General features: G+C 41.4%; 2 protein-coding genes across 2 annotated transcripts in view; one reads left to right on the forward strand and one right to left on the reverse strand.

The window, feature by feature from the left end:
- SLC24A5 (solute carrier family 24 member 5) lies at positions 1–11,714 on the forward strand. Its single transcript, XM_081170048.1, has 9 exons — positions 1–197; positions 2,959–3,138; positions 4,965–5,048; positions 5,137–5,240; positions 6,079–6,179; positions 8,029–8,309; positions 9,220–9,426; positions 10,846–10,947; positions 11,320–11,714. The coding sequence occupies exons 1-9, from the start codon at positions 59–61 to the stop codon at positions 11,640–11,642; spliced, it is 1,521 nt and encodes a 506-aa protein (XP_081026174.1). The 5' UTR covers positions 1–58; the 3' UTR covers positions 11,643–11,714.
- The window catches only part of MYEF2 (myelin expression factor 2), a 21,261-nt gene continuing 6,961 nt past the window's right edge, over positions 11,709–26,008 (reverse strand). Inside the window, exons 4-18 of the mRNA XM_081170107.1 lie at positions 25,109–25,116; positions 24,900–24,993; positions 23,793–23,984; positions 22,866–23,019; positions 21,510–21,559; positions 21,368–21,431; positions 21,147–21,251; positions 20,751–20,801; positions 20,602–20,673; positions 20,420–20,515; positions 18,523–18,621; positions 17,916–17,991; positions 15,507–15,717; positions 15,372–15,423; positions 11,709–12,541 (exon numbers count right to left, since the gene is read on the reverse strand). Coding sequence (XP_081026233.1) covers positions 12,378–12,541; positions 15,372–15,423; positions 15,507–15,717; positions 17,916–17,991; positions 18,523–18,621; positions 20,420–20,515; positions 20,602–20,673; positions 20,751–20,801; positions 21,147–21,251; positions 21,368–21,431; positions 21,510–21,559; positions 22,866–23,019; positions 23,793–23,984; positions 24,900–24,993; positions 25,109–25,116 — 1,488 coding nt within the window. The 3' untranslated portion in view covers positions 11,709–12,377. The remainder of the gene's footprint in view (positions 12,542–15,371; positions 15,424–15,506; positions 15,718–17,915; positions 17,992–18,522; positions 18,622–20,419; positions 20,516–20,601; positions 20,674–20,750; positions 20,802–21,146; positions 21,252–21,367; positions 21,432–21,509; positions 21,560–22,865; positions 23,020–23,792; positions 23,985–24,899; positions 24,994–25,108; positions 25,117–26,008) is intronic.

A 26,008-nucleotide genomic window follows, 5' to 3' on the forward strand; every position in this document is an offset into this window, starting at 1 on the left:
TCCCACTCGATCCCCTAATCCTGTCTCGCTCCGCGCCTAGTGCGCGACTCGGAGCAGGATGCACAGAGGCGGGAGCCAGCGGAGGAGGAGCCGAGGGATCAGCGTGGTAGCGGCGGCGCTTCTGCTGTTTTTCGCAAAGGTGGTTCCTCTGGGAAAGCTACCTGTTGCGTCGGCTCAGCAGATCCCCGGGGATTCAGGTAAGGGATCAAGTGCTGATTGCAAAGCTGGCTGGTTTTTTTGCCTCCCGATTCTCACGCACGTTTTCCTAGGGTGCAGCAACAGGTCTCCTCTAGATCTCAGCGTGGCAGTGGCGTAGCGTGGGGGGTGCAGGGGGGGCCGGCCGCACCGGGCGCAACATCTGGGGGGGGGAGCGCTCGCACTCGCAGCTCTCTGCCCCTAGGGCAGAGGGGGCGCAAATTACTTGCCTTGCCCCGGGTGCTGACAACCCACGCTACGCCACTGCAGCGTGGGACTTTTAAAAAACGTTCTGAGCAAGCTGCGATCCTGCTGCTACCCCACCACACCTTGAAATCGGCAGAAAAGCAAAGGACCAGGGCGCTTTGGGGCTGCAGGGTTCAGCTGAGCTTGGAGTTTCCGTGTAGGATTTTTGCATGCATCTGATCTATGCTATTATGCAACAGGTCTCCTCTAGAGCTCAGCTTGGGACTTGGAAAAAGTTCTGAGCAAGCTGCGATCCTGCTGCTACCCCCAACACCTAGCGGAGGAAAGCCTTTGAAATTGGCAGAAAAGCAAAGGATCAGGGCGCTTTGGGGCTGCAGGGTTCAGCTGAGCTTGGAGTTTCGGTGCCTTGCGATGCAGGATTTTTGCATGCATCATGATCTATGCTATTATCGCAGCAGCTAAGGGAAAGAAAATGCATTGAGGCGATCTGCCAGGACTAACAACGATTTGCAGGAAGTGAGGTGGCGTTCCTAATTTGGAGGCTCCCAAACGAAATTGCTGGTGCAAAAGCAATGGGGTTTGGGAGGCAGAGCGGTTGCAAAAGGAAACTTTCCTCCGCGCTGTGCTGGGTGCTGGATGCAGAAAGCAGCCGCTGCTAGCAGAGAAACAGCAAGAACATTTAAGACTTTTAAAGTGCATTAATAATATTGGGAAGTGTAGTTTGCCCCTCACAAACAGCTACAATTCGCAGCGCTCTTTTAAACAAACTAGTTCCCAGAATTTCGGGGGGGGGGGGGAATGTGAAGCAATGTGCTTCAATTTTTTGGTGAGCAGCGTCTCTTTCCAGCTGTACTGAATTCTTCAGCCTTCCCTTGTAAGCTTGACTCATCTTAAACGAGCACTTTTTAAAGAGCCCGTTTCATCCTCACTGTTGATTCTGTCCACATTTAAAGCTCTTCAGGTCAGCAAATATGAGGCCGGCTTGCTGCCAAATACTGATTACTATGTATTACTGATTCTTCTTAAGAAGCTGTGTGCTACACATGCAAGCTTGTTGGATCTACTCTGAAGTAAAAAAAAACAGCAGCCCAACAGCAGCCCGCCAGAGCCAGTTGCAAAAAGACACGCACAGCCCAGCTGCAGTATCAGTTAAAGGAGCATTGTACAACTTAAATTAAGTTACAGCTTCGCCACAAAGTCTCCTGAGAACTGTAGAGTTGTTAGGAAACCTGTATTGCCCACACTGAACTGCAATTCCCAGTTACCTGTGATTGTCAAACTATTGGTGTATAGATTTTGATTAGATATATAAATATAAATACATACAAAATGCAGTAAAAGTGATGTGACCAATTCAAATGCAGGCAGAAATAGAAAAAATAAAATAAAACGCTGCCTTGTATTCTCAGTTGTTTTCACGTTTTCCTCCCCATTGTATCTTGGTCAAACATCTCCTGGGAATTTTAGCTCTGTGATGGAGGATAAAAAGGTAAAGGGACTCCTGACCATTAGGTCCAGTCGCGGACGACTCTGGGGTTGCGGCGCTCATCTCACTTTACTGGCTGAGGGAGCCGGCGTACAGCTTCCGGGTCATGTGGCCAGCATGACTAAGCTGCTTCTGGCGAACCAGAGCAGCACACGGAAATGCCATTTACCTTCCCACCAGAGCGGTACCTATTTATCTACTTGCAGTTTGACGTGCTTTCGAACTGCTAGGTTGGCAGGAGCAGGGACCGAGCAACGGGAGCTCACCCTGTTGCAGGAATTCGAACCGCCGACCTTCTGATCGGCAAGCCCTAGGCTCTGTGGTTTAACCCACAGCGCCACCCGCGTCCCCTGATGGGGGATAGGAGTCTTCTAACTCTCAGCACCCTTTAAGTACAGTTCCTGGGATCTTTGGGGAAAACCATGGCTATTTAAAGTGATACACCATGGCTCTAAATGAATGGTGCAGATGAGGCCACAGTTAGAATTGTAGAAGAGTGTAACCTCTGAGCGTGTTCTGAGCCTGAGGAACAGTTTTCTGTTCTGAGGTGAGCTCACTGTCCTTTGAGACCACACCTAGTTAGCTTTCTTCATTTCAGCCTGCTTTGGGTGGGAACAGCTATTTGGATTATTGAACGTGTGAAACGAGCCCTTTAAGGAAGTGGCGATGAATATATGGTTGGTGCTGTGAGCTCTGCCCTCGGCCATTCACCCATGCAAGTTATCGTTTGAGGTTGCATTCATCAAATGGTAGGCATTTGGGGTGAACCACTTGGGGAAAACACAGGAGCAAGACTATGAGTGTGCAAGCAAAACCTCACAGTACAGAATCTGAGCAGAAGAGGCATCCCCAGAAGGCTACCTGTTGTTGTTGTTGTGTTGTTGTTGTTTAAAAAAAAGCATTGGCTTATGTGTCTAAAACCAAATACCAAGCTTGTACTATTTCTTGGTTTTTAGTAGCTTTTTTAAGGAAGTGAAATGACTGCCTTGCTTTCTTAGCAGCTGGTTTTCAGCAGCAAGACAGCAAGTGTGCTGTGTGTCAAATTAAAACCACATAACCATTGTTTTCAGAAAATAAAACGCAGTGTATTGTCTCCCCGTCATCGGAATTCCCAGAAGGATTCTTTACGCAGCAGGAGCGAGAAGATGGAGGCATCATTATCTATTTCTTAATCATTCTTTATATGTTCCTGGCGGTGTCCATTGTGTGCGATTATTACTTCCTCCCTTCTCTAGAGATCATCAGCGACGGTAAGTTTTTCCCCTCTTCTTGTGGTGTTGTCATCTTAAAAAGGACATATAAATTTTCTACAAAAATAAAAGGCACTAAATCAAACTGGAGGTTACCGTCTCTTTTGTAGGTAAGAAGTGAGCTGGGAAATTGCTAGGCTTTTCCCCCTACCATTTCGTTTTTTTAAAGGAGTCAGAGCCTGGGTGGACAAAAGGCTTATGGAAAAAGAAAAGAGGTGGGGAAGGGTTCAGCACTCTATACCCTATTAGTATAGGAATTTAGGAATATAGAACGCTACTTAGCAAGTCAAGCTATTTGTCTGTCTAGTGCAATAGAATCATAGAATCCTAGAGTTGGAAGAGACCACAAGGGCCATCGAGTCCAACCCCCTGCCAAGCAGGAATCACCATCAGAGCACTCCTGACATATGGATGTCAAACCTCTGCTTAAAGACCTCCAAAGCAGGAGACTCCGCCACACTCCTTGGCAGCAAATTCCACTGTCGAACAGCTCTTACTGTCAGGAAGTTCTTCCTAATGTTTAGGTGGAATCTTCTTTCTTGTAGTTTGGATCCATTGCTCCGTGTCCGCTTCTCTGGAGCAGCAGAAAACAACCTTTCTCCCTCCTCTATGTGACATCCTTTTATATATTTGAACATGGCTATCATATCACCCCTTAACCTCCTCTTCTCCAGGCTAAACATGCCCAGCTCCCTTAGCCGTTCCTCATAAGGCATCGTTTCCAGGCCTTTGACCATTTTGGTTGCCCTCCTCTGGACACGTTCCAGTTTGTCAGTGTCCTTCTTGAACTGTGGTGCCCAGAACTGGACACAGTACTCCAGGTGAGGTCTGACCAGAGCAGAATACAGTGGCACTATTACTTCCCTTGATCTAGATGCTATACTCCTATTGATGCATCCCAGAATTGCATTGGCTTTTTTAGCTGCCGCGTCACACTGTTGGCTCATGTCAAGTTTGTGGTCAACCAAGAGTCCTAGATCCTTTTCACATGTACTGCTCTCAAGCCAGGTGTCACCCATCTTGTATTTGTGCCTCTCATTTTTTTTGCCCAAGTGCAATACTTTACATTTCTCCCTGTTAAAATTATTAAAATATTACCAGCTCTGACTGGCAGCACCTCTCTGGGTTCATAGGTGGAGATCCTTTGCAGCAGCTGATGTTTTTCATGCAGAAGGTCCCAGGTTCAGTCCCTGACATCTGCAGTGAAAAAGTGTGTGCTTTATCACTGAGCTAAGGTCCCTTCTCGACAGAATATGAATTCCCCACCCCAGGTGGGAATCGAACCCAGATCACACACAGAAGACGAGCTACCATTAAGAACGTAGGAAAAGCCTGCTGGATCAGGCCAAAGGCAAATCTAGTTCAGCAGGTAGGGCCTTCTCAGTAGTGACGCCCGCCCTGTGGAACGCCCTCCCATCAGATGTCAAGGAAATAAGCAACTATCTGACTTTTAGAAGACATCTGAAGGCAGCCCTGTTTAGGGAAGTTTTTAATGTTTGATTATTTATTCTGTTTTTAATCTGTTGGGAGCTGCCCAGAGTGGCTGGGGAAGCCCAGCCAGATGGGTGGGTTGGTTGTTGTTATTATTGTTATTATTAATAATAATTTTATTATTATTATTATTATTACTACTACTACTACTGTGGCCAATCATCATACTAAGAGGCCTGTCGGCAATGCCTGTTCAAAATGCATTCTGCCTTCAGTATTTCAGCATAGCCTATGTTCTGCAACATGAATCTGCTACTGTAATGTTCTGAATTATGCACAGCCCCCATTCATAGATATATTCTTGTTTCTCTCCTCTCTGTCCCTTGTCTCTGTAGCCCTTGGTCTCTCTCAGGATGTTGCAGGAGCAACTTTCATGGCAGCGGGTAGCTCTGCACCTGAATTGGTCACAGCCTTTCTTGGTAAAGTGAAGCCAGCTTTAAACAGCACACAATTCCCTCCCTTGTGGAAGCAGAAATTAATTCTGTCAAAATGATGCTTTGCTTCTAGGGGTATTTGTCACAAAGGGAGACATTGGAGTCAGCACTATTCTTGGTTCTGCAATCTACAACCTGCTTGGTATCTGTGCAGCTTGCGGACTGTTATCTGGCATGGTATGTCCTAGCTTTTATGACACTCTGAAGCTGTTTCCTCGTGGTCCAGTGCCAAAGCTGGCTTCATTTGAGGTTACGTAAATTTAACAGGCTTGCAAAGCAGCATGTAATCAATTGGAAGAGAGTAAAAACCTTTGATACGCAACCCCACTTACTATTCTTCAGCAACCTTCAGAATGCTGAAAGTTTAACGTAGAGGTCCAAATGAGAAAGTTGTGTGCTAAATGGGGATAATAAAGACGTTTGGGTCTCACTGATTTACTTATGAGGTACTGAATTTTTAGGGCATTTCCAGATGAGCTACAGCTCCCAAAACTGGTACAGACATCTGAAAATGGTCCACTTCTCTCTCAAAGCAGAGGTCTTGATATCCTCCCCCGAAAGGTTAAAAGGTTCATCCAGGTCACTCAGAAACCTGAAACATGGAGTTTGCTGCACTGATTACTAGAATATTTCTGAATCTCATGCCCCACATTTTTCCTGAGATATTTAACTCATAATAAATAGAGGCCAGCATTTTGAAGGCAAGCAGCATCGAGGGTGCCAATAAAATATTGGAGGGGCACATTACCTCTGCCCTGCAAAATTGATCACAAGGTGTGGCACACAAGCACACCATTTGAATGGTAATGCCCGTCAACCAGCCAACTTGGGGATGGGATGGCGAAGGGACCTTGGACCCATAGGAGTTGGCTCCTATGTGTGGGATAGGAGGTTAAGGCTGAGCCTTCAACTGTATCCTCTTGGGCTGAAACAGTTGCAACAAGGTACATCTTATGCTTGCAAAACACAAGCATCTTTTTGCTTTCCTAAAAGTACGTCTCAATTCTATCTACAGGTTTCAAGACTGTCTTGCTGGCCCTTGTTCAGAGACTGTTTGGCCTATGCAGTTAGCGCAGCAGCAGTTCTTGCAATGATAATAGACAACAAAGTTTACTGGTAAGTGCCCACAAACGGGCAGTAGTCAGCCACACAACCAGTTTCAGTTCTCTTTTTTTAGTGGATTCCCCGCATCAGCAGGAAGATGGGACCTTTAAGTTCCCTTTGAAACGTGATTCTCTGTTGCCTCAAAAAATTGCATGTAGTTAGCCTGTATGCAATTGTAGTTAGTTGGACAGCAGGCACAGGTGCCAATAACTGGCTATTAAATGCCTTGCAAGCCATTTAGACAGCGTACTTTTGCTTCCGGAGGGTGTTAGCAACAGCGCCCCTATTTGGGGTTGATCTGTTGATCAATCAGTTGGAGCAAGATGCACCTTTTAGAGAGATGGCTCTGATACGGTAATATTAAAACGTTTTATTAAGGTTTTGTTCTCGTAAGCCATGTGCGGTGGGCAGTCCTAGTTCACACACGGATATTTTATCTGTATGCACAAGTTTTGGGATTCCATTATTGGCATGGTAACCGTGTTTAATCCGCACCGCTTTTAGTTTAACAAGTACAAGAAATAACACTGTAAATGGCCTCAAGTACTTCAATTTTCCTACCAGCAGGAAATGATAAGAACCAGTGTTGAAGTATTGGTAGAAAGACAGGCCTCGTTCCATGAGATATGGGGACTTGTTCATGTGATAATGGTTGCATGCATCTCAAGCTCTAAGAACTGGTTAATTCATGAAGCTTTAGGCTGCTTATTACAGTGACAATTTGAATAAGCCTCAGATACACTATACAGAGGTGTGCGGGTGGCGCTGTGGGTTAAACCAGAGCATAGGGCTTGCCGATCAGAAGGTCAGTGGTTCGAATCCCCGCGACAGGGTGAGCTCCCGTTGCTCAGTCCCCGCTCCTGCCAACCTAGGAGTTTGAAAGCACGTCAAAGTGCAAGTAGATAAATAGGTACCGCTCCGGCGAGAAGGTGAACAGCGTTTCCGTGCACTGCTCTGGTTCACCAGAAGCGGCTCAGTCATGCTGGCCACATGACCCGGAAGCTGCACGCCGGCTCCCTTGGCCAATAAAGCGAGATGAGCACCACAACCCCAGAGTCGGCCACGACTGGACCTAACAGTCAGGGGTCCCTTTAGCTTGACTTTACACTACAGTGGTACCTCAGGTTAAGTACTTAATTCGTTCCGGAGGTCTGTACGTAACCTGAAACTGTTCTTAACCTGAAGCCCCACTTTAGCTAATGGGGCCTCCTGCTGCTGCCGTGCCTCCAGAGCACGATTTCTGTTCTCATCCTGAAGCAAAGTTCTTAACCCGAGGTACTATTTCTGGGTTAGCGGAGTCTGTAACCTGAAGCGTATGTAACCTGAAGCGTATGTAACCCGAGGTATCATTGTATACAGAAACCTGATTATATTTCCTGATTAGCTAGTTCTTAGTTTCTGGTAAATTGACCCTTAAAGAGAAATAATAGTTCTGGGGAAAAGCTGGGGGGCCCTAGGAAGATATATAGAGGAGCCACAGTTGAGTGGCACAAACATTTGAGTGACACATACTTTTGCACAACAGTGGTTCCAGGTTTGACAACTGGCATCTGCAGGAAAAGCTGAGGAAGTCCCCTGTCTGAAGTCCCCTGGAGAGCTGCTGCCAGCCAAAGTAGACAATAATGAACTAGATGGACCAACCATCTGACACATTAAAGAACAGATTCTTATGTACTCTCTTGCTTTGCAAATCTTCCCCTCTTGGGGAAAAACACCACTGAAACTGTTAATTCATCACCTTGGAATAACCATGCATACTCAAACATGAATTATTTTTATTTGAGGTTGTTCTGTATTGAATACAAAAACACACTATGAAACTTGCAATTTTATTTATTTATTAATACTTACTTTGTTCTAGGTATGAATCGGCTTCTCTCCTCTTAATATACGGAGTCTACATTTTGGTGCTCTGCTTTGACGTTAAAATCAATCAGTACATCATGAAGAAGTTTAGTCGTTGCTGTACCTGTTTCACGGTGACTGCAGAAGAGACTGAACAGCAACCACTGATGGGCTGGAAGGAAGAGTCAGGGTCTCTTCTTCGTCGGCAGTCAAGAGCAGACAGCGGAATTTTCCATGATGAGTCAGATTACGCTCAACTTTCATCAAGTTTACACGGGCCTGATACTATTTCTGAAGGTATTCCTGCAATCTTTGCCAACAGCTATTTTAGAAAGGGCTGGCACTAGTGCAAATGGCTTCAGAAATTCTAGTGAGAAAATAAATCATTAGCCGCTCTGGTCACTCTCAAGTTTTCCTGAAAATACCGAAAGTAAGGCTTTGCCATATGAATGTAACTTACAAGTCAGGTGGCTGAAATGCTTTAAATTATATAATGGCTCAGGTGCTTAAACAAGACTATGTTGAACAGGGTCATATTCCTCTGGCAACACACATACACAGCAATCAATGATCCTTGGTTGCCTGCTATCTAAATTTTGCTTCCTGTTAGACTCAGTCTTGTTAGTTTTAATTAAACTTTAAGAGCCCTCAACCTGTGCAGTGGTACCTCTGGATGCGAATGAGATCCGTTCCGGAGCCCCATTCGCATCCTGAAGCGAACGCAACCTGCGTGTGCACAGGTCACGATTTGTCGCTTCCGCGCATGCGTGTGATGTCATTTTGAGCATCTGCGCATGCGCGAGCGGCAAAACCCGGAAGTAACGCGCTGTTACTTCTGGATCACCTGAAAACACTCAACCTGAAGCACATTTAACCCGAGGTATGACTCTACAGCATAAACCTAGTTGAGAGTCCTCTATTGCAGGGGTTGGACTAGATGACCTTTAAGGTCCCTTCCAACTCTACAATTCTGTGATTCTGTACATTGTCAGAAAATGACTGGGGATTTGTGTAGTTATTCATGGTACTTCACCGTGTAATGATTATGGGATAAAGTTTTTTGGAGGACAGCGAGTAATATGTAATTAGGTCTATCCAAATAGCTAAATAAGACAGAAGTTCCTATCAGGAAAATTATGGAGCTCTCAAAAGCTTAAGTTTATAAAGACCAAGATCTCATTTCTTAAATGGTTTGCCACCTTGACAGATTCTCAAAGCGTGTTCACCATGCCTGAAGCAGATCTGAAGAGAGTTCTGTGGGTGCTGTCCCTTCCAGTTATTGCTCTGCTCTATTTGACGACACCTGACTGCAGAAGACAGTTTTGGAAGAACTGGTTCATGCTTACATTCTTCATGTCAGCAGTGTGGATTTCGGCATTTACATACGTTCTTGTATGGATGGTAACAATAGTGGGTACGTATTGAATCCAGCAGTACAAGCATTGAATCCAGCAGTACAAGCCCTCCCTTGCATAATAAGTCAATTTGGCAGCAGTGTCTTAAAACAAGAATCCCGATTTTGGTGGTGCTTAAGATAAAAGTTGCTATGCATAGGATTTCAGACTGGACTTCTTTAACAAATTATGCCTACATTAGGTCGATGTAAAAGTATGAATTTACTAGAGTTAAACCACAGGCTTAGCCAGCTTGAATCAGCAGTGTTTTAGGAAATAAAAGCTAAGCCTAGCATTCTTTTTATTATTAAAAACATAGATTGTAAGTCCAACTACCTAAAAAAAATCAAGAGTTCACAGCCAACTAATGTAGATAAGCTGCACAAAAAATGGAATATTTCTGGCAGTTAACCTTAGGGCACTGTTCATCCTTCTAGCCCAGTACTGTCTCCTCTGGCAGCAGCTCTCAAAGAGCTTCCACATCACCTGCTACCCAGTCCCTTAAACTGAAGATATGCCAGGGATTGAATCTGAGAACTGCTGGATGGAAAGCATCTGGGTCTTCCACTGAAACTATAGCCAGCCCCCCAGATGATCAGATTAACGTGCTTTAATATACCAAAATGGAGTCTTCCAAGGAATGAGCTAAAAAACCTCACCAGCAGCATTATACTAAACCTTTCCTATATTCTGTCTGCCACTGTTCCGTTGATATAATGGGGGGAAACACATGGGAGTCATGTGTTGGGCAGTACACCTAGATTCATCCTCTAACTGTGCAGCAAAATTACAAAGTTGTAATTTATTTTCAGGCATTGGCAATGACGTTAACCTAAAGCCAACAATAGCAGCTTAGAAATTTGGATTCCAAACTATTACAGTGCCCTTTCATCCATTTCAGGAACTAAAGGCTTGAAGTTACTTTCCCAGCTGAACTTTCACAGCAATGCCATTTGGAAGTTTTTGAGTCAAGATTATCAGCAGACTTAATTTCCTCCCCCGCCCCCAGCCTGGAATTCATGTGTTTCTTTCAAGAGCAGATGATTAAGAAGGGTTAGTGGTTCATATGACTTCAAGAGCTCATGTGATAAAGATGCCAAAGGAAAAGAAGGGATTATACCAGTTGTAACAACTCCAAGAGACCTGCAATTAGAATAGTAAGCTATTCCATATTTGAAAGGAAACTTGACGCAGGCATGTTGATTAGTAGCAATATTTTCAGAACTAGAAATCTCTTAATGGTGACTTTTAAATGACAGAATAGCATAGCTTCTTTCAGCATATACCACCAAACTGTAGTATGTTAAATCTGTTCATACTGATCTAGAAATGTGGTAGCTGAAACACTAGTAAGACCCCCCCCACACACACACAATTCCATTCTTTGTCCATTAACAGAAAGCTAAAGTGTTCCTTCCTTTTGAATTTGCTTGCTACAGGGGAAACTTTGCACATTCCAGATACTGTAATGGGTCTTACATTACTAGCAGCAGGAACAAGCATACCAGATACAGTTGCAAGTGTGCTGGTGGCTAGGAAAGGTGAGTGGTTTTTCATACCCATAGCATTATGAAGCAATTTGCAGCAAGTGGAAAGGGGGGGGGTCCCTTTGTTTAGAATATGCCGACGGAATGCACTAACGCTATACTGGCATGAAGAACTGGCAAACTTTTAGCACACAACATGGGAATGAATTGTTACTTTTATAAGTAGTACCAGGGTGTTTAGGGTCAAAGGAGAACTTTGGGGAGCTTGGATGGCTCCAGCAAAACAAATTCTTAGCAGCCAACCTAAAATAGTTCAGGCATGTTAAAACTAGCAATTTCTGCAATCATGGTACGGTATAAAATACGGTATAATGCAGCAAAAAGCTTCCTTAAGATTGATACACATAAATGTGTTTTATCTTGCAGGAAGAGGCGATATGGCGATGTCAAACATTGTAGGATCCAATGTATTTGATTTGTTGTGTTTGGGATTGCCGTGGTTTATAAGAACAGCCTTTGTAGACACAACAGCTCCTGCAGAAGTGAACAGCAGTGGTTTGACTTACACTGCCATTTCTCTTGTTTGTTCCATTGCTTTTATTTTTCTGGCTGTTCACTTGAATGGCTGGAAGCTAGACAAAAAATTGGGGGCAGTCTGTCTAGTGATGTACTTGGCATTTGTAATATTATCAATCCTGTATGAACTTGGAGCCATAGGAAACAATCCTATCAGTATCTGTGGAGACTAGTTTGGCTAGGGTTGGGGTTTTTTTTTACAATGTAATCGAGGATAAGAAATAAACATACATAAAATATTGAAAGCACTAGTTTCTTCATTTAGTCAAATAAAAAACTCCAGCATTCCCTTTGAGCTCTAAAACTTATTTACAGAAATTCCACATCATGACATAAGAACCACTTAAAAGCTCAAGGCTATCAAGAATTAATGAGAGCATGTCATTTCAGAGAAAGGAGTAGCAGTGACTATAAATGCATGTAAAACAAACAGGGAGAAGGGGGAGTAAAAAAAGGGAAGACACATTCTTTACATTACAATTGTAACATAGGGAAATATGACACAAAACAAGTTCCACTATACAGTCTTTGTTAAACAGAGGAAATGGCTTGTTTTATTAAAAACAGTAGAACCATTCATTTAAACTGAATGACTAGAGACACTTAGCATGATTTTGGAGAGGTATTAAAACAGCCACAGCTCCCAGACTTCAAGAGAAGGTGTGGGTGTTCATACCACTGGACAAGTCAGGAAAGTTCTCTTTCAAAAACCAAAATGTAGTAAGAGTCAGTTAATGAACTCACAGTATATTAAACACTATACTGTTAAAGGCTGGTGGGTTTTAAAAGTTTTGTTTTTCCAACTTAAGTAAAGCATACAATGTTACTAAAAACGACTCACTAGGAGGAGACAAGGAGAGAAAAGCTAAACTGACAAAAAGGAATGTTCCCCAACATTTAATTATAAATTATGCAACGCGATCCAAACGTACGTCAATTTCTCTGCCACTGATTTTTATGCCGTTCATTATCCTACAGGCCTTTTCCGCCGATTCTGGTGAATCAAATCTGACAGTTCCACAGCCTTTTGATTTCCCATTCTCCATTTTTATTTCTGCAAACATTACATGACCTGGATAAACAAAGTTAAAAAGTCCAATTTAGTCTATGATGCACTGCTGGTGTTAGAAATCCCAGTCGCCACAGATAACTTTAAAAAATCTGAATTGCAATGTAATAAAAGCCAGCTCATGTCACAGGTCTCCTATCGTAATGCTACCCATGCAAACAAGAGAAGCCATCTAGCAGCCTCCGTTTTGCCACACTGAATTTATAAACTCGACACCCCCTCAAATGCCACTGCATTCCAATTATCTGCCAACCTATCCTTCCTCCTCTACATTAGTTATATTTTCTTCCAACAGGTTTGGCAACGTCGGCTCTCTTCCCAAATTTCCTGTATTCCATACTTCTCCCCCCACCCCACCCCCTCAATGAAAACTGAATTGGTAAAGAGAGGGCACACTTCTAAGAACTTCGTCGGTAAAGAAAGGTTGAGAGATTGTTGATTCTCAGTATTTTAACATTTTAAACATCTAGATGAACCCAGGCAATTGGGGGCAACAGGCAGCTGATCTAAAACACTGGATAGGTTTTAAAATTGACCCTAAACTGTGCAATTCTACATTCAGACTCAGTTTATATAGTTTATAGTGGCTAAGGAAACCCAGCCAGATGGGTGGGGTATAAATAATAAAAATATTATTGTCATTATGGTTATGGTGGTGATGATGATGATGAATCCCTTAAATAAAATTTAGTAACTTCAACACTTCTTGCAGCATTTTCAGGTGGCCCAGCAGTCACTACTTGTTATGGGACTTTTTAATTTTAAAAAAGGATAGAAAAGCCTCAATTTCTTAAGCCACAAATACAACAGAGCACAGATGGGGGGAATCTTGCTTTTTGATGCTTTAAGGCATGAAAGGGAACACTCTGGCCCTCCAGATACTGAGGGGTTTCAGCTCTCATCAGCTCCAGCCACCAGAGCTAATGACCAGAGGTGGTTGAAAAGAGAACTTTCTTCATATCTGCAGGGCCACAGGTTCCCCATCCATGTTTCAAAAGGAGGGCAAGAAAAATACTTTTGCTGGTGCATTAAGCTAACATGAAATGCTGAGAATAAGATTAAGTGCACATTTTAAAAACTATACATTTTTGAGAATTCAAAAGCACAATTTGTGGATTATGACAAATATGTAACATTGCAGAAGTGTGCGGTCAAAGAAGGCAATTATAGCTTGAGAGTTCTACCAGGAGCCACAAAAGCTCCTTTCTCTTTGAACAGGTTGTCCATTTCATGAGCAAAGCAAGGATGAGTTTTCACAGAAAGGTAATAAAGATGGAGATTACATTCCCCTCAGAATTCAATGAGACTTAGATGACTTGGACCTCAAGTAAAAATCATTATTTGCTGCAAACACAAAAAACGAAAGAAAGAAAGAAAGAAAGAAAGAAAGAAAGAAAGAAAGACACCCTTGCCACCCAGATCTATATAGGAATGCCAAGAACTAGCATTACTGCAACATTCTTGCATCCTTAAAAGGTAAAGGTAAAGGGACCCCTGACCGTTAAGCCCAGTCGCGGACGACTCTGGGGTTGCGCTGCTCATCTCGCTTTACTGGCCAAGGGAGCCAACATTTGTCCACAGACAGTTTTTCCGAGTCATGTGGCCAGCATGACCAAGCTGCTTCTGGCGAAACCAGAGCAGCACACGGAAATGCCATTTACCTTCCCGCCAGAGTGGTATCTATTTATCTACTTGAACTTTGACATGCTTTCGAACTGCTAGGTAGGCAGGAGCTGGGACCAAGCAACGGGAGCTCACCCTATCGCGGGAATTCGAACCGCCGACCTTCTGATCAGCAAGCCTAGGCTCAGTGGTTTAGACCACAGCGCCACCCACATCCCTTAGTCTTAATATATTCTTAGCAGTTTCAAACTAAGGGAAATTCATATGGAAACCCAAACCATTGTTTGTTGTCATTTAATTAAAGGAACTAAAGAAATCACAAATTGTGAGTATCAACCAAGCAGGATCTATTACTACGGCTTGAGGCTTGTAAACTACTTTAGGCAAACTGATTTCTCACCATGGTTTGGGGCATTGCTCAGAGGCTACTGTTTGGGACAACATCTAGGGATTCCCAGGAAGAGAGAAGAAATAAACCAATAATTGTTTGCCTCTGCACAGTGCTAGAAACCGAGATATGAAAGCTAGGAGCTAAATGACACCTTAAATCTAGGTTATGGGTGCCGCAACGGAATGTCTAGGCACACTTCTTTATAACAATACAAGCTGAAAATGAACTGCAGCTAAAATCTTATGTTCATTTTTCCTCATCTGAATACTGCAAAAAACAAAGCCATACTTCCCCTGCCCACCCCCCTAATATTCTTATGAGTGTCCCTTCTCCACTCCTCAGAGAATGGCTCAATATGGGGAGGCAGCAAAAGGTCCTCCTTTCGTTCCAACAATGGCAATTTTAATCTGAAATCTTAGGCGCAATATCGCTCCCAGAGCTCAGAAACTGCTTGCATTAATGAAATTCCCTGTCGCAAAACACGCCTAGAACAATGGGAGTTTTGAATGCTGCCTCTGCATCTGAAATACAAGTCGTGGCTTAGAGTCTCAAATAGATGGCACACAGCAAGCCATCCAAGTTGCCACATTCTGGGGACCCTTCGGGTTCCTCAATGAAGGTTGGTAATGAAGCTCAAGCTTCCATGAAAGGACAACTTTCCCCCTGAAACATACACTGTTTTAAGGTACCCACTCCATTCATGCTGAGCAGCAAGTGATACCCAACAACTCTGGCATAAGTGGTAGCCTCGCCCTACCATCTTTGTTGCGGCTAATCATCTTTGCCTTAGAGGCAACAACATTTGTGCCTAATACTTACCGCACTGGCTGAACTTTTCCTTAAGCTTCTGCCAGGTCAAGTCAAAAGGAAGCTGAAATGAAGATAAGCATATAGTAACGCAAGGAGAAAAAGCCAGAGAATAACGCTGCTAATTGGTTCAATTTATGTGCTTACATTTCTGACAAATATCTGGTTGCCCTTGGAGCCTACTCTGTCTCTCACACCACTTCCCATTGGGCCAGGCACAAATCCTCGATCCATATCGATATTTCTCTCCAGGCCAGTTCCCATGGTTGGCCCCATTCGATCAAAAGTGGAGTTCATCCGATCCATTCCCATGCCCATGCCCATTCCTCCGGTCATACTGTTCATACCACTTATTCCGCTACCTGCAAACACACACAGAGATAGATTTAGGAATCCAATAGTAATGTTTATAGCACAATAGTAAACAAAAGCTTGATAAGTTTCAAATTCATATATAAATAAGCTGGTTTGATGCAAGGGAAAATGCAGATGAGTTTCTATAAAGAAAGTCAAGTACGTTTCTGGTGCACTAGTTAACTTTGACATGCAATGGAATCCCATGAAAATATTCAGAGGAAATAGCACTTAAAGGGCTGAGGGCTGTTTTAACCAAATTCATTTGATCTCCATCTGAGGAAGCAAATGGACAATGATTTATTATGCTGGTAATAGCCAGCCAACTATAAAGAGACTAAACATTTATTTTTTTGTTTTTCTGCCATTGACCTACATTTTCCTAACTGAATTTAATAATTGCAGATTTTAAATGGTGCATACAGTATTTGGGTTATGAAAGTAGATGTAAACCCCTACTAATGTTTGTCTGTCTGAAAGAATGTTGACATGGCAGCTAGATTTTTCAGTTAGCCATTACTGATTTATGGCAGTATCAGCCCATGGGCATTCACTGCAATGCGCTCTATGTGGGGCTACCTTTGAAGGTGACCCAGAAACTACAATTAATCCAGAATGCAGCCGCTAGATTGGTGATTGGGAGCGGCCGTTGAGGCCATATAACACCGGTCCTGAAAGACCTACATTGGCTCCCAGTATGTTTCCGAGCACAATTCAAAGTTTTGGTGCTGACCTTTAAAACCCTAAACGACCTCGGTCCAGTATACCTGAAGGAGCGCCTCCACCTCCATCGTTCTGCCCGGACACTGAGGTCCGGCTCCGATGGCCTTCTGGCAGTTCCCTCACTGCGAGAAGTGAGGTTGCAGGGAACCAGACAGAGGGCCTTCTCAGTAGTGGCACCCGCCCTGTGGAACACCCTCCCATCAGATGTCAAGGAAATAAACAACTATCTGACTTTTAGAAGACATCTGAAGGCAGCCCTGTTTAGGGAAGCTTTTAATGTTTGATATTTTATCATGGATGCCCCTGTTACAAAGTTGAATTCTACCCTTCCCAGCTTTTATGATGCCACGGCTACCCTGAAGTGGGTTTGCACTGATATGCCTAAAGTAGATCAGTGCATGCTAGTTTGCGAAAGTGACTGTGGGCTTATCAGGTCATGGCTGTCACTTACTTATTGTTTAAACAGGCACTATGCAATTACCAGTCCTGTTAAGATCAGATGCTTTTTACATAAGCAAGCAGGATCCAGGTGAATTTTAAAATGCCAAGTTTTGGAGAATACTAAAAATTATTGTGTGTGTTTGATAGACACTGACTACAGAGAAGGAACATAGCTAAATGGCAGCTTACGTATTTTCATGCAAAAAGTCCCAGGTTCAATCCCTAACATGTGACTTGGTTTAAGAGCAGTTTCCTATGCTCCTGTTATAGAAATTTATTAATCCAAACTGTGATTTTTCACAGAATAAGCATAATGGCTCTCACAAGCATGGAATTGTCAGTGTATTATTCCCTTATTAAATGTGACCAGATAAGAGAGCTAGACTTATATTCCATCACATACACTGTTCACACTTAGAATGCAGAGGTGTTAGTATTCTTAACATGCACCTTTCAGTTATTTTGTAGCCATGCATGACAACTCTATGAATCTCCCTTTTACAGACAGATGTTAAACCACCTTGTAAGTCAAAACAGCTATCTGAAATTCTGCGATTGGTAGCTGTTGCTACAGGTTTTATTTAATATCAGATTTCAATACTTGCTATTATCTGTTGTTTTTTGGAAATTTGCTTGTCTGCTATGCATTTGGACACCTCTTAAGATGTCATAACCAAATTCTGCATGGTTTCTGAGATCAAGGAGCAAGTTTTTGTCTGTGTTTGTATACAACTGGACACCTTTTTGAATCAGAACAGAAGAATGAGCATTTCAAAACTGCACTGATTTTTTGATTTCTTAGAATTCCTGGGCAACACCAGGTACAAGGCTGCTAGGGTTTATACAAATGACCCACTCGAGAAACTTAATCTTAAGAAAACGCTAGACATCTTAATGAACTTCAGTTATAACTGCAGTCACATAAAACTGGAAGTTTTAAATCAATGGAGCAATTTTCTGGATCCATCTAGGCATAGCACTAACAAAAGATCCTTTCTATTATACATTAGAATTTATATTTGGTTGAAGCAGATCAACCTACTCATTCCAGATCCTACTGGGCCCATATTAGAAGCTCCCATTCCTCCTGCAAAACCACCAACCATTGCACCACCTAAACAAGGACAGAAAAAAGTCACATTATACATCTCCGTTTTACTTAAAAGCTAGGGAATTCTACCAAACTACCTTTTCATAACAAAATAATTTATTGATGGCAGTAATGCTCAACGGACATACAAAAGCTGAACAAGGGTGGCTACTAGACTATGAGAAAAAATAACTTCACTACAATGTTCTCATTGAATTTTTTCAGAGAATGTAAATTTGTAAGGCCAGTAGAGCTACAATGCAGCAAGAAGTCTACAAGCATCTCTTAAAATTGAATGGTTATTTGAGAACTAATTTGGATTCCTGCTTTAAACTACTTCTATTCAATCTCAAAAAGCAGTATGTGAAAAGCACTCCACCCTGTCAATCTCCAGAAAGAAGACAACAGTAGCTTTCATGGACATCTATCTCAGGCGGAAGGGAAAAGGGAGATTATGAGTATGAAGCAACATAGTGTTCACTTGTGAAAATGAGTTGCTTGCTACATGCTTGATACCCAATTCCATGAAAAATGCAAGTTTGCCAAGGGCCATACCCATCCTTCCAAACGAGTCTCCAAAGCCACGGTTCATTGCCATATCAGTTCGACCAAAGTCTCTATCAATATTTCCTCCCATTCCTCCACGGAACATTTCTGCAGGAAACACAGTAGACAGTATTTTCTTTTAGGTTCCAGATACCGTATGTTTGCTTACAGACAGACCTTTGGGTACAAAGGATTCGCTTTGAATGGTACCATAAACAGCTAAGTGGAAAGATGCTTATTCAAGATACTGATTTCAAACAAATTCATTTAAAAATATAGGAACATGGGAAGCTGTGTTTCATGGACCACTGATCCATCTAACTTAGCATTGTCAACCCTGAATGGAAGAGGATCTCCATAGTTCAGGCAGTCTTTCCGAGTCAACATGCATTATAGCTTGACTGTACATGTTGGGTATACAGTCAAAGCAAGACTCATTTCCATTCCCCTATTACTACAAATGTGAGATTCAGAACTCTAGAAGAGTCGCTATAATTTTTTTGTAGTAGATCCCTCTCACAGGATCAGTGGAGGATGCCAATATAATGCAGTCTCAAATGTTCTCCTCAAATGTTCTCCTCAAGTTTTGGAGGCAGCAGCATGGCACCAAGCACTGGCAACAATGAGAGACTTCCCACCACCTCCAAATTTCAGCTTCAAAAGAGAGATCTTCCTCAATATCAAAGCTGTGGAGAAGCTAAATTACCCCTCCTTGCCTGTTTAAATCTCATTAAGAAGCAGCCTCCTCCAATTTTAAAAAAACTGCATGTGAAATGCAAAGTCTTGTTTTTAACATCACATCTACTTTGATTGCCTCTGTGCACAGGCACACAAATGTAGCAGATAAGCCCTTCAGGGTGTGTGTTTTTTAATACAGTACTCAACAAAAACAAACAAATACAAAACAAAATAAATCTATTTGTACATGGCCACCAGGGTCCCTTATGGAAAAACTGGGGATACTGGCATAAAGCTAATAAGAGTAACAGAAAATAGAGAGAGAATATTTACATCAACATTATGAGAGATCATTGGATAAGAATACCTCAGTCCATTTCCAATTATAAGTTCTTGTCAAATTCATTGTTTATTACTCATTATTCCAAATGTGTGTGCATAGTCTAATATGGGACAGGGCTCTCTTTCATTTGTGTGAAAAAGCAAGTTACACAACACTAGGTCAACTGTATGCCACTGTTAAGAAAGGGTCCTTTGGGCTGAGCCAGCCAAAGTGTTACCAAGTCCTTAGATTAATGTAAATAATGTCATCAAAAATAGGTGACAAAACTTTGGGGGTTGACAATATTGTGTCCACTAATTATGATCATTTTCTTAATGACTTTATCCCAGAATGAGGATATCAAGGGGCATTACCACCATAAATACACCTGGGCTTGCACGCTCCCCAGCAATTAAAACCTTTGGCTTTTATGCAACAGTTAACTTGAGCTTTTTATAGAAGCTCTGGTCAAGAACATGAAATATGGTATTTTATCAAGTTAACAAATTCTTAATTTTTGTTTAATTTGTATTAAGCTCAGAGGATTTAAATCACCTTTTAAAAAGGTGGTGTGCTGCAAGCAAGCAAGCAAAATGAAGCCTTTGGTTAAACTCAACAATCAGGCATCCCTGCTGAAAGTTTGCTTGTAATACATTAACTCCAATGAAAATAAATTTGATAAACACATCCAGGAGAATATTCCCACACTCTAGTTTTCAGATGGGGGTGGGAAAGCACACTGCTTCACAGCTGATAGTTGAAGTTTATGTTTTACGGAAGCCTTTTTAAAACTAAATGTACATTTCCACATCATTGATCTTAAGCTCTTAAATCAAAGATTGTAGCTTTAAAATGATTGGGCTACAACTGCAAACACAGAGTAATTTAAAAAACTGGTTAATTTACCTCCCATGCCTGTTGCCATGCCCCCCATGCCTGTTCCGATGCCACCAGTCATTCCGCTGCCAATATTTCCTCGGAAATCATCCACACTGCCCATTCCTAGAAATAGATTTTATTTTTTAGTTTTACAATACTTCTAGATACACTGGAACAGCTGTACATTTTAAGAGCAAATAGTCACCTACCTCCCATTCGGTTGACTCCGCCAAATCCTCCCATGTTTGCCATCCCTTTCATGCCACCAAATCCGCCAACACCTGAACCGTAAGCAAAGAGCATTTTACTAAATTCATAAATTTTGTATAGCAACAAAGTAACTGGGGAATGTGCCTACCTCCGCCCATTCTGTTCATTCCTCCAAAGCCTGGACCATCCACTCCCATTCCTTCAAATAAACAGATTTACAGGTGAGCTATTAAGTATATCTTTATGCCACTCTACCCTTCAGCTGAACAGCTCCCAGCGAGGTTCACAATAAAACCAATGCAATATAGCAACAAAATATATCATAACCTAGTGAGGAATCATACCAGCAGTTAGAAATAGGATAAGATGTAAGAACTTGGTGCTTGGTGCTGAACAGGCACTTTTAAAGGTACATATAATGAAAAAACGATTAAAATTTAAGTATGAGTCACAATACATTTAAAGACTTCTATGGTACTTCAGGAAATGTCTCCCTCACTCCAAGGCAAGAAAACATTGAGAAGAGGAAAGAAAGCATACTGACCTCCAGGAGCCACACTTCCCATTCCACCACCACCCATGCTCAGTTGGGTTGCACTTATGGGCTGCCCGCCAGGTCCAAGTCCCATTCCAATTCCTCCAAGACCACCTTTGAAAGCAAAGATCACTCCATAAGGTTCTCAGTATTTCTAAACAGTTGAAGGCAGGGGCAATTCTACTAGGCTTCAAAATGATACCTATGTCTATATTAACAGGCATACTCACGAGGTAGCTGTGGTGTTTTGCTGTCTGCTACACGGAAATCATCGTGAGGAATTGATTTGTCATCCTAACGACAGACAAAGACTTTTAGAACATTGTAGCGGTTTGTCTCAGCTACCATGGGCAAAACAAATGAACAACTCACCATTTTTACATGCATGGGTCTATCAAACAGAAATTGTCCATTGAACATAGCTGAACATAAAGTCAAGGAACCTTACATCCGCCAATAATATGTTAAGCTACACAGGTGATCTTACAAACACACTTGCACTCTAGACTGTCATCCAATAGCTTCATCTTAGGGGTCTTGTCAATTAAATTTGCAATTATATGCATGCATATAAAATAGTGGTCCGAATTCATTACAGCAAGCACAATTTAGGAGAAATCTGATTTGAAATGCCATCAAGATTATGACTACTGACTGTGGCTTTGATAGATAATTTCTTTAAAATCTGCTATATGAGTTAGACCAGACGACTTTTTAAATCTGTAAAATCAACTGAACATTACAATCCTACTACAGTATATACTATTCATGTACTTTTCTGAATAGCTGTCTTATCTCCTATTGTACTAAAGTATTCAACTTGCACCCCACTATTCAAATACAGTGGGGGCAGTGAGATGCGAGCAGAATCCTTAGCTCCCTTTTTTTTCAAGACTATCAGGTTTTGGGGTGGAGGGGAGATTATATAGGTAAAACCATAGAGGATCAAGAGGGGGCGGCCCTTGTGAATTTCATTAATGGCCCTCCTATCTCTCCCCCAATAATATGAGCACTGTTGCACTCAAACGACAAACACTGACTAAGGAATTAGTTATCTAAAAGTAATGGCAAAATGGGAAAATATTGTCCTTAAAGCACATCATTGCTTGTAAGTCACAATTAACAATGGTTTAAGTAGTTCTCTATTGCCAGACCAGTATTTTCCAATAAAACAAGTGTGAAATAATTCTGCATGTAAACAATGCTCTGTGGACTGAACAAGTCAGTCACACTGATTTTCCATATAGTCTAACTGTGCTTGCCAAATTCTTCAGTTAGGTTTTAAGTTCTAGGGTGCATCAGCTGCCACCATAAAATAGGGTATATTTTGTATTTCATTGGTGATAAGCATCATTCTCAGAATCTCTAATGCCATGAGCCACTTTGTTCCACTAGAGGAAGATGAATTTGGGTTTCAAGTTCTTCCATTAACATTTTCATTCTCCCCATTCTATGTTATCCCTACTCCAATGTAACCATGGTGTTATAGTCAATCTCCTGAATATATTAGCAGTAATACAGTTAGTATATCAAGGGGAAATGTACATGATCAAATATACTACAAACAGAAAAGTTATCAATTGCTTTGTTGATGAGCTCACCTATATTCACACAAACATACAAGTCAAATATAATGTAGACAGAAAATAATGCATTCCTATTTAACCCACACTTGACAACATACTCCTTTAATCAGGCCCAGTCACTCCCCAACTCTTGTCAGGATACATATTGCCTGAACAGCTTCGATTGGCTGCTCAAAAGTCACTGTTCCCATTCCTCGGCTCTTTCCATCTTTGTCTTCTTTAATATCTGCACGTTTTACAGTCCCAGCAATGCTGAATACTTCCTTTAATTTCTTCCAGCCAACTTTGAAGTCAAGCTTAAAAAGAAAGTTTCCATGAAACAAACAAAGAAACACAATTTTGTCTTATGAAACAGGATTTTTGTTTTAGCACAGGGGCAAACTCTACACATAGCTTAAGTATAGCAAAAAAATATATCCTGTAGTGGTGACAGATACATGGAAGATTGCCAACACTGAAGCATTAGTTATCAGAGATGCAAATAAATCTTTGGCCACATCCATGTTCTTTCCTTTCATTTTTTCAACTTGTTGATGAACAACGTAGTTCTGATGAAAAGTAACAACTCAGCTAAAAGCTATCAAAAGGAATGTAGTACACTGAGCACATAATCCAACAGTATCTAGTTGGGGAAGAGTAAGCAAAAAACCATGTACTGATTTTAAAACCAGTTACTTTGAGAGAAAACTATTTATATGCATACTCAGCTCACAGAACAGGTTTATTAAAATGGGTTTCAAGAATTGCAGAGCAGCATAAAAATTTAGGTTGGAGGTCCTAAAATAGCTTTCTTCAACCTGGTGGCCTCCAGATGTTTTGAATTACAACTTGATGGAGCTGATGCGAGCTGTAGTCCAAAATACCTGGAGGGCACCAATTTGGGGAAAATATTTATATTGCAGTTTAGATACACGAAACCACCCTCGCATAAGATGCAACCGTGTTTAAAGCCCTGCTAAAATAGACATGAATACTATTGGCTAAGAAAAATCACTTGTGCTGTGCTAAGTAAACTTGATATTTTGCTCCAAAATGAAGCAATGCACAGCCAGTATGTATTTATACTTACATTGGCAACAAAAATGGTGGACCCAAGCCTGCCAGCCTGCAGATTGCTAATAATCTCGGGAGGAATGTTTGGATTATTAATAATAGAAGGTGGCAAATTCATCAAGCCGGGTGATATTTCTGGGCCATGTCCTCCCGTGTAGGGTCCACTCCCACGCTGCAATGCCCTGCGAGCATGCTCACCGTCCGGATCCTACAACAAATTTAGTAATAGAATATACATCTGTTAATCCCAAATCACAGGTAACAGTACTTTCTTTCAGAAATTTCACAGTATCACAACAGAGCGGTTAGCATCCTTATCAGCGGCGGCAGAAGGAATAAGTACTTCATGTGCATGGAGACCTAGCTCCCTCACCTCTAGAGGTGGTCCTTTCAGATGAGGGTTGAGACAAGTGTGCACTGCCACTTCATATGCTGTTACCTAGCCTATGGACAAGTAGAAATCTGTCAGCCTAACATGTTCTTTCAAAAACCAAATTCAATTATCTTGGTGCTCTCTGTTAATATCAAACGTAGAAAACATAACTCTCTGGCATCATGGTTCCGACTGGAACACTCATAAAGGCAAATGAAAATGCTGACACATTTTATTCCTCCCTTATCGTTCCCACAGCAAGGCAATCTGAACATGATACACATCAGAGCCACACAGCAAATTCCCCAGACTTAAAGGTGATTGTTCATCCAACTACAGATCTAATCTTGTAGGGGGAAAGGCATATTTTAAGACTCAGGAATATCAGTAGGATGTATATCCCCAACCTAAGCAACTCATGTCAGTATAGCAGTCTTATCTGAAGTTTTAATTATACAAGTGCCTCAACAGTTCCCTAGACAAGCAGTCTGAGGCTGCAGCATATCTAATCAATTTAAAAGCTACAGGTAATGGAAACAAGGAGTAGGAATTGAATGTATTTGTCATTCTGAGAGAAAATTGGCATTTTTTATATCACTGGTTGCATGGAAATGAAGTATGATTCTTGTTACTGTGTGGAAGTATCTGTGAGGGCATTTAATAACTCTACACAGTTTGTTCTGCTATTTTAAAAGAATTCCAAAACTCTTTCAATACTCTGCATCAAAGCTGCAAAAACTACAAGCATACCTCTTTTATGTTCAATGGTCTTCCATTTAGGTCATATTTATTCATAGTTTCCAGTGCCTTCTTTACAAATTCTTCATCTTTGAATTCAACAACACTGGATGAAACAAAATAATGATGTTTTGGTTTGTGTGATGAACTTTTAAAATTGTTATTAAAATACATTAAAAAACTAGGGGAAAACAAAGGAAAAAACACAAAGGAGCACTTACCCACAACCCTATAGCCATGTGAAGATTTGCCAACATGGAAGAAGGAAAAAATAAAGTTGATTTAGTAAATGCAGTTGCAATGAAGTATTTTAACATTTCAGACAAACTGAACAAAAATAGACATGCTGAATGAAGAATGTAGTTTTGGAGTGGGAAGAGCAACATTAAGCTAGTTATTTCTCCTACCACCTTGCATAGACATTACAAAGTTTATTTATTTAACATTAGTTATATAGACACAGATGGTCAGTTTTTAAAAACTCTGACTTTTTTTTTTAGCCAAACCAGAAATAGAATGTGAAAATGATATACAAATTCCCATGGCCAACTAAAGGAAAAAACTGAGCAGGATAACCAAAAGTGGATGATTATCTTAAAGTGCAATACTCAGGTTTTCCAGAAAAATGACTGCAATTATATTACTTAACAACTGCTAGTATCTTTTCCATATTTCAATTTTAAGAAGAAGCAGTTTGGTTGCTTTTTTTTTTTCAGCACTACTATTCAATAAAAATAAAGCAACCAGTTTAGGTCTATTTTTGTTTTATTTTTTGAAACATTCCCACAGGCCGAACAAAAAAAGCATTTAAATAAAATTTTCAAAGGGAAAAAACCAGACACCCAACAGGTTTAATTGCTTACGTTCGAGTCAAACCTGCATTCTCTTGTTCACACAGCAGGCTCAGACTTACTATAGTTTGAACGTTTGACCTTTTTAAGAAGACAGACACAAAGCAGCTTTTAACATTCTTTGCACTGAACTGCCTCCCTCATTGCTGGCAATCCGCTGCCTAACAACCAACTCCTTCCATTCCATTTTTAAAAAGACCTAGACAAGTTCAATAATCCAGAAGAAGTCCTGCAATCTTTTGGGCTCATCAAAACATATGTTTATACTCA

The sequence above is a fragment of the Podarcis bocagei genome, assembly GCF_964188305.1.
Source record: "Podarcis bocagei genome assembly, chromosome: 14".
In the NCBI taxonomy this organism is placed as follows: domain Eukaryota; kingdom Metazoa; phylum Chordata; class Lepidosauria; order Squamata; family Lacertidae; genus Podarcis; species Podarcis bocagei.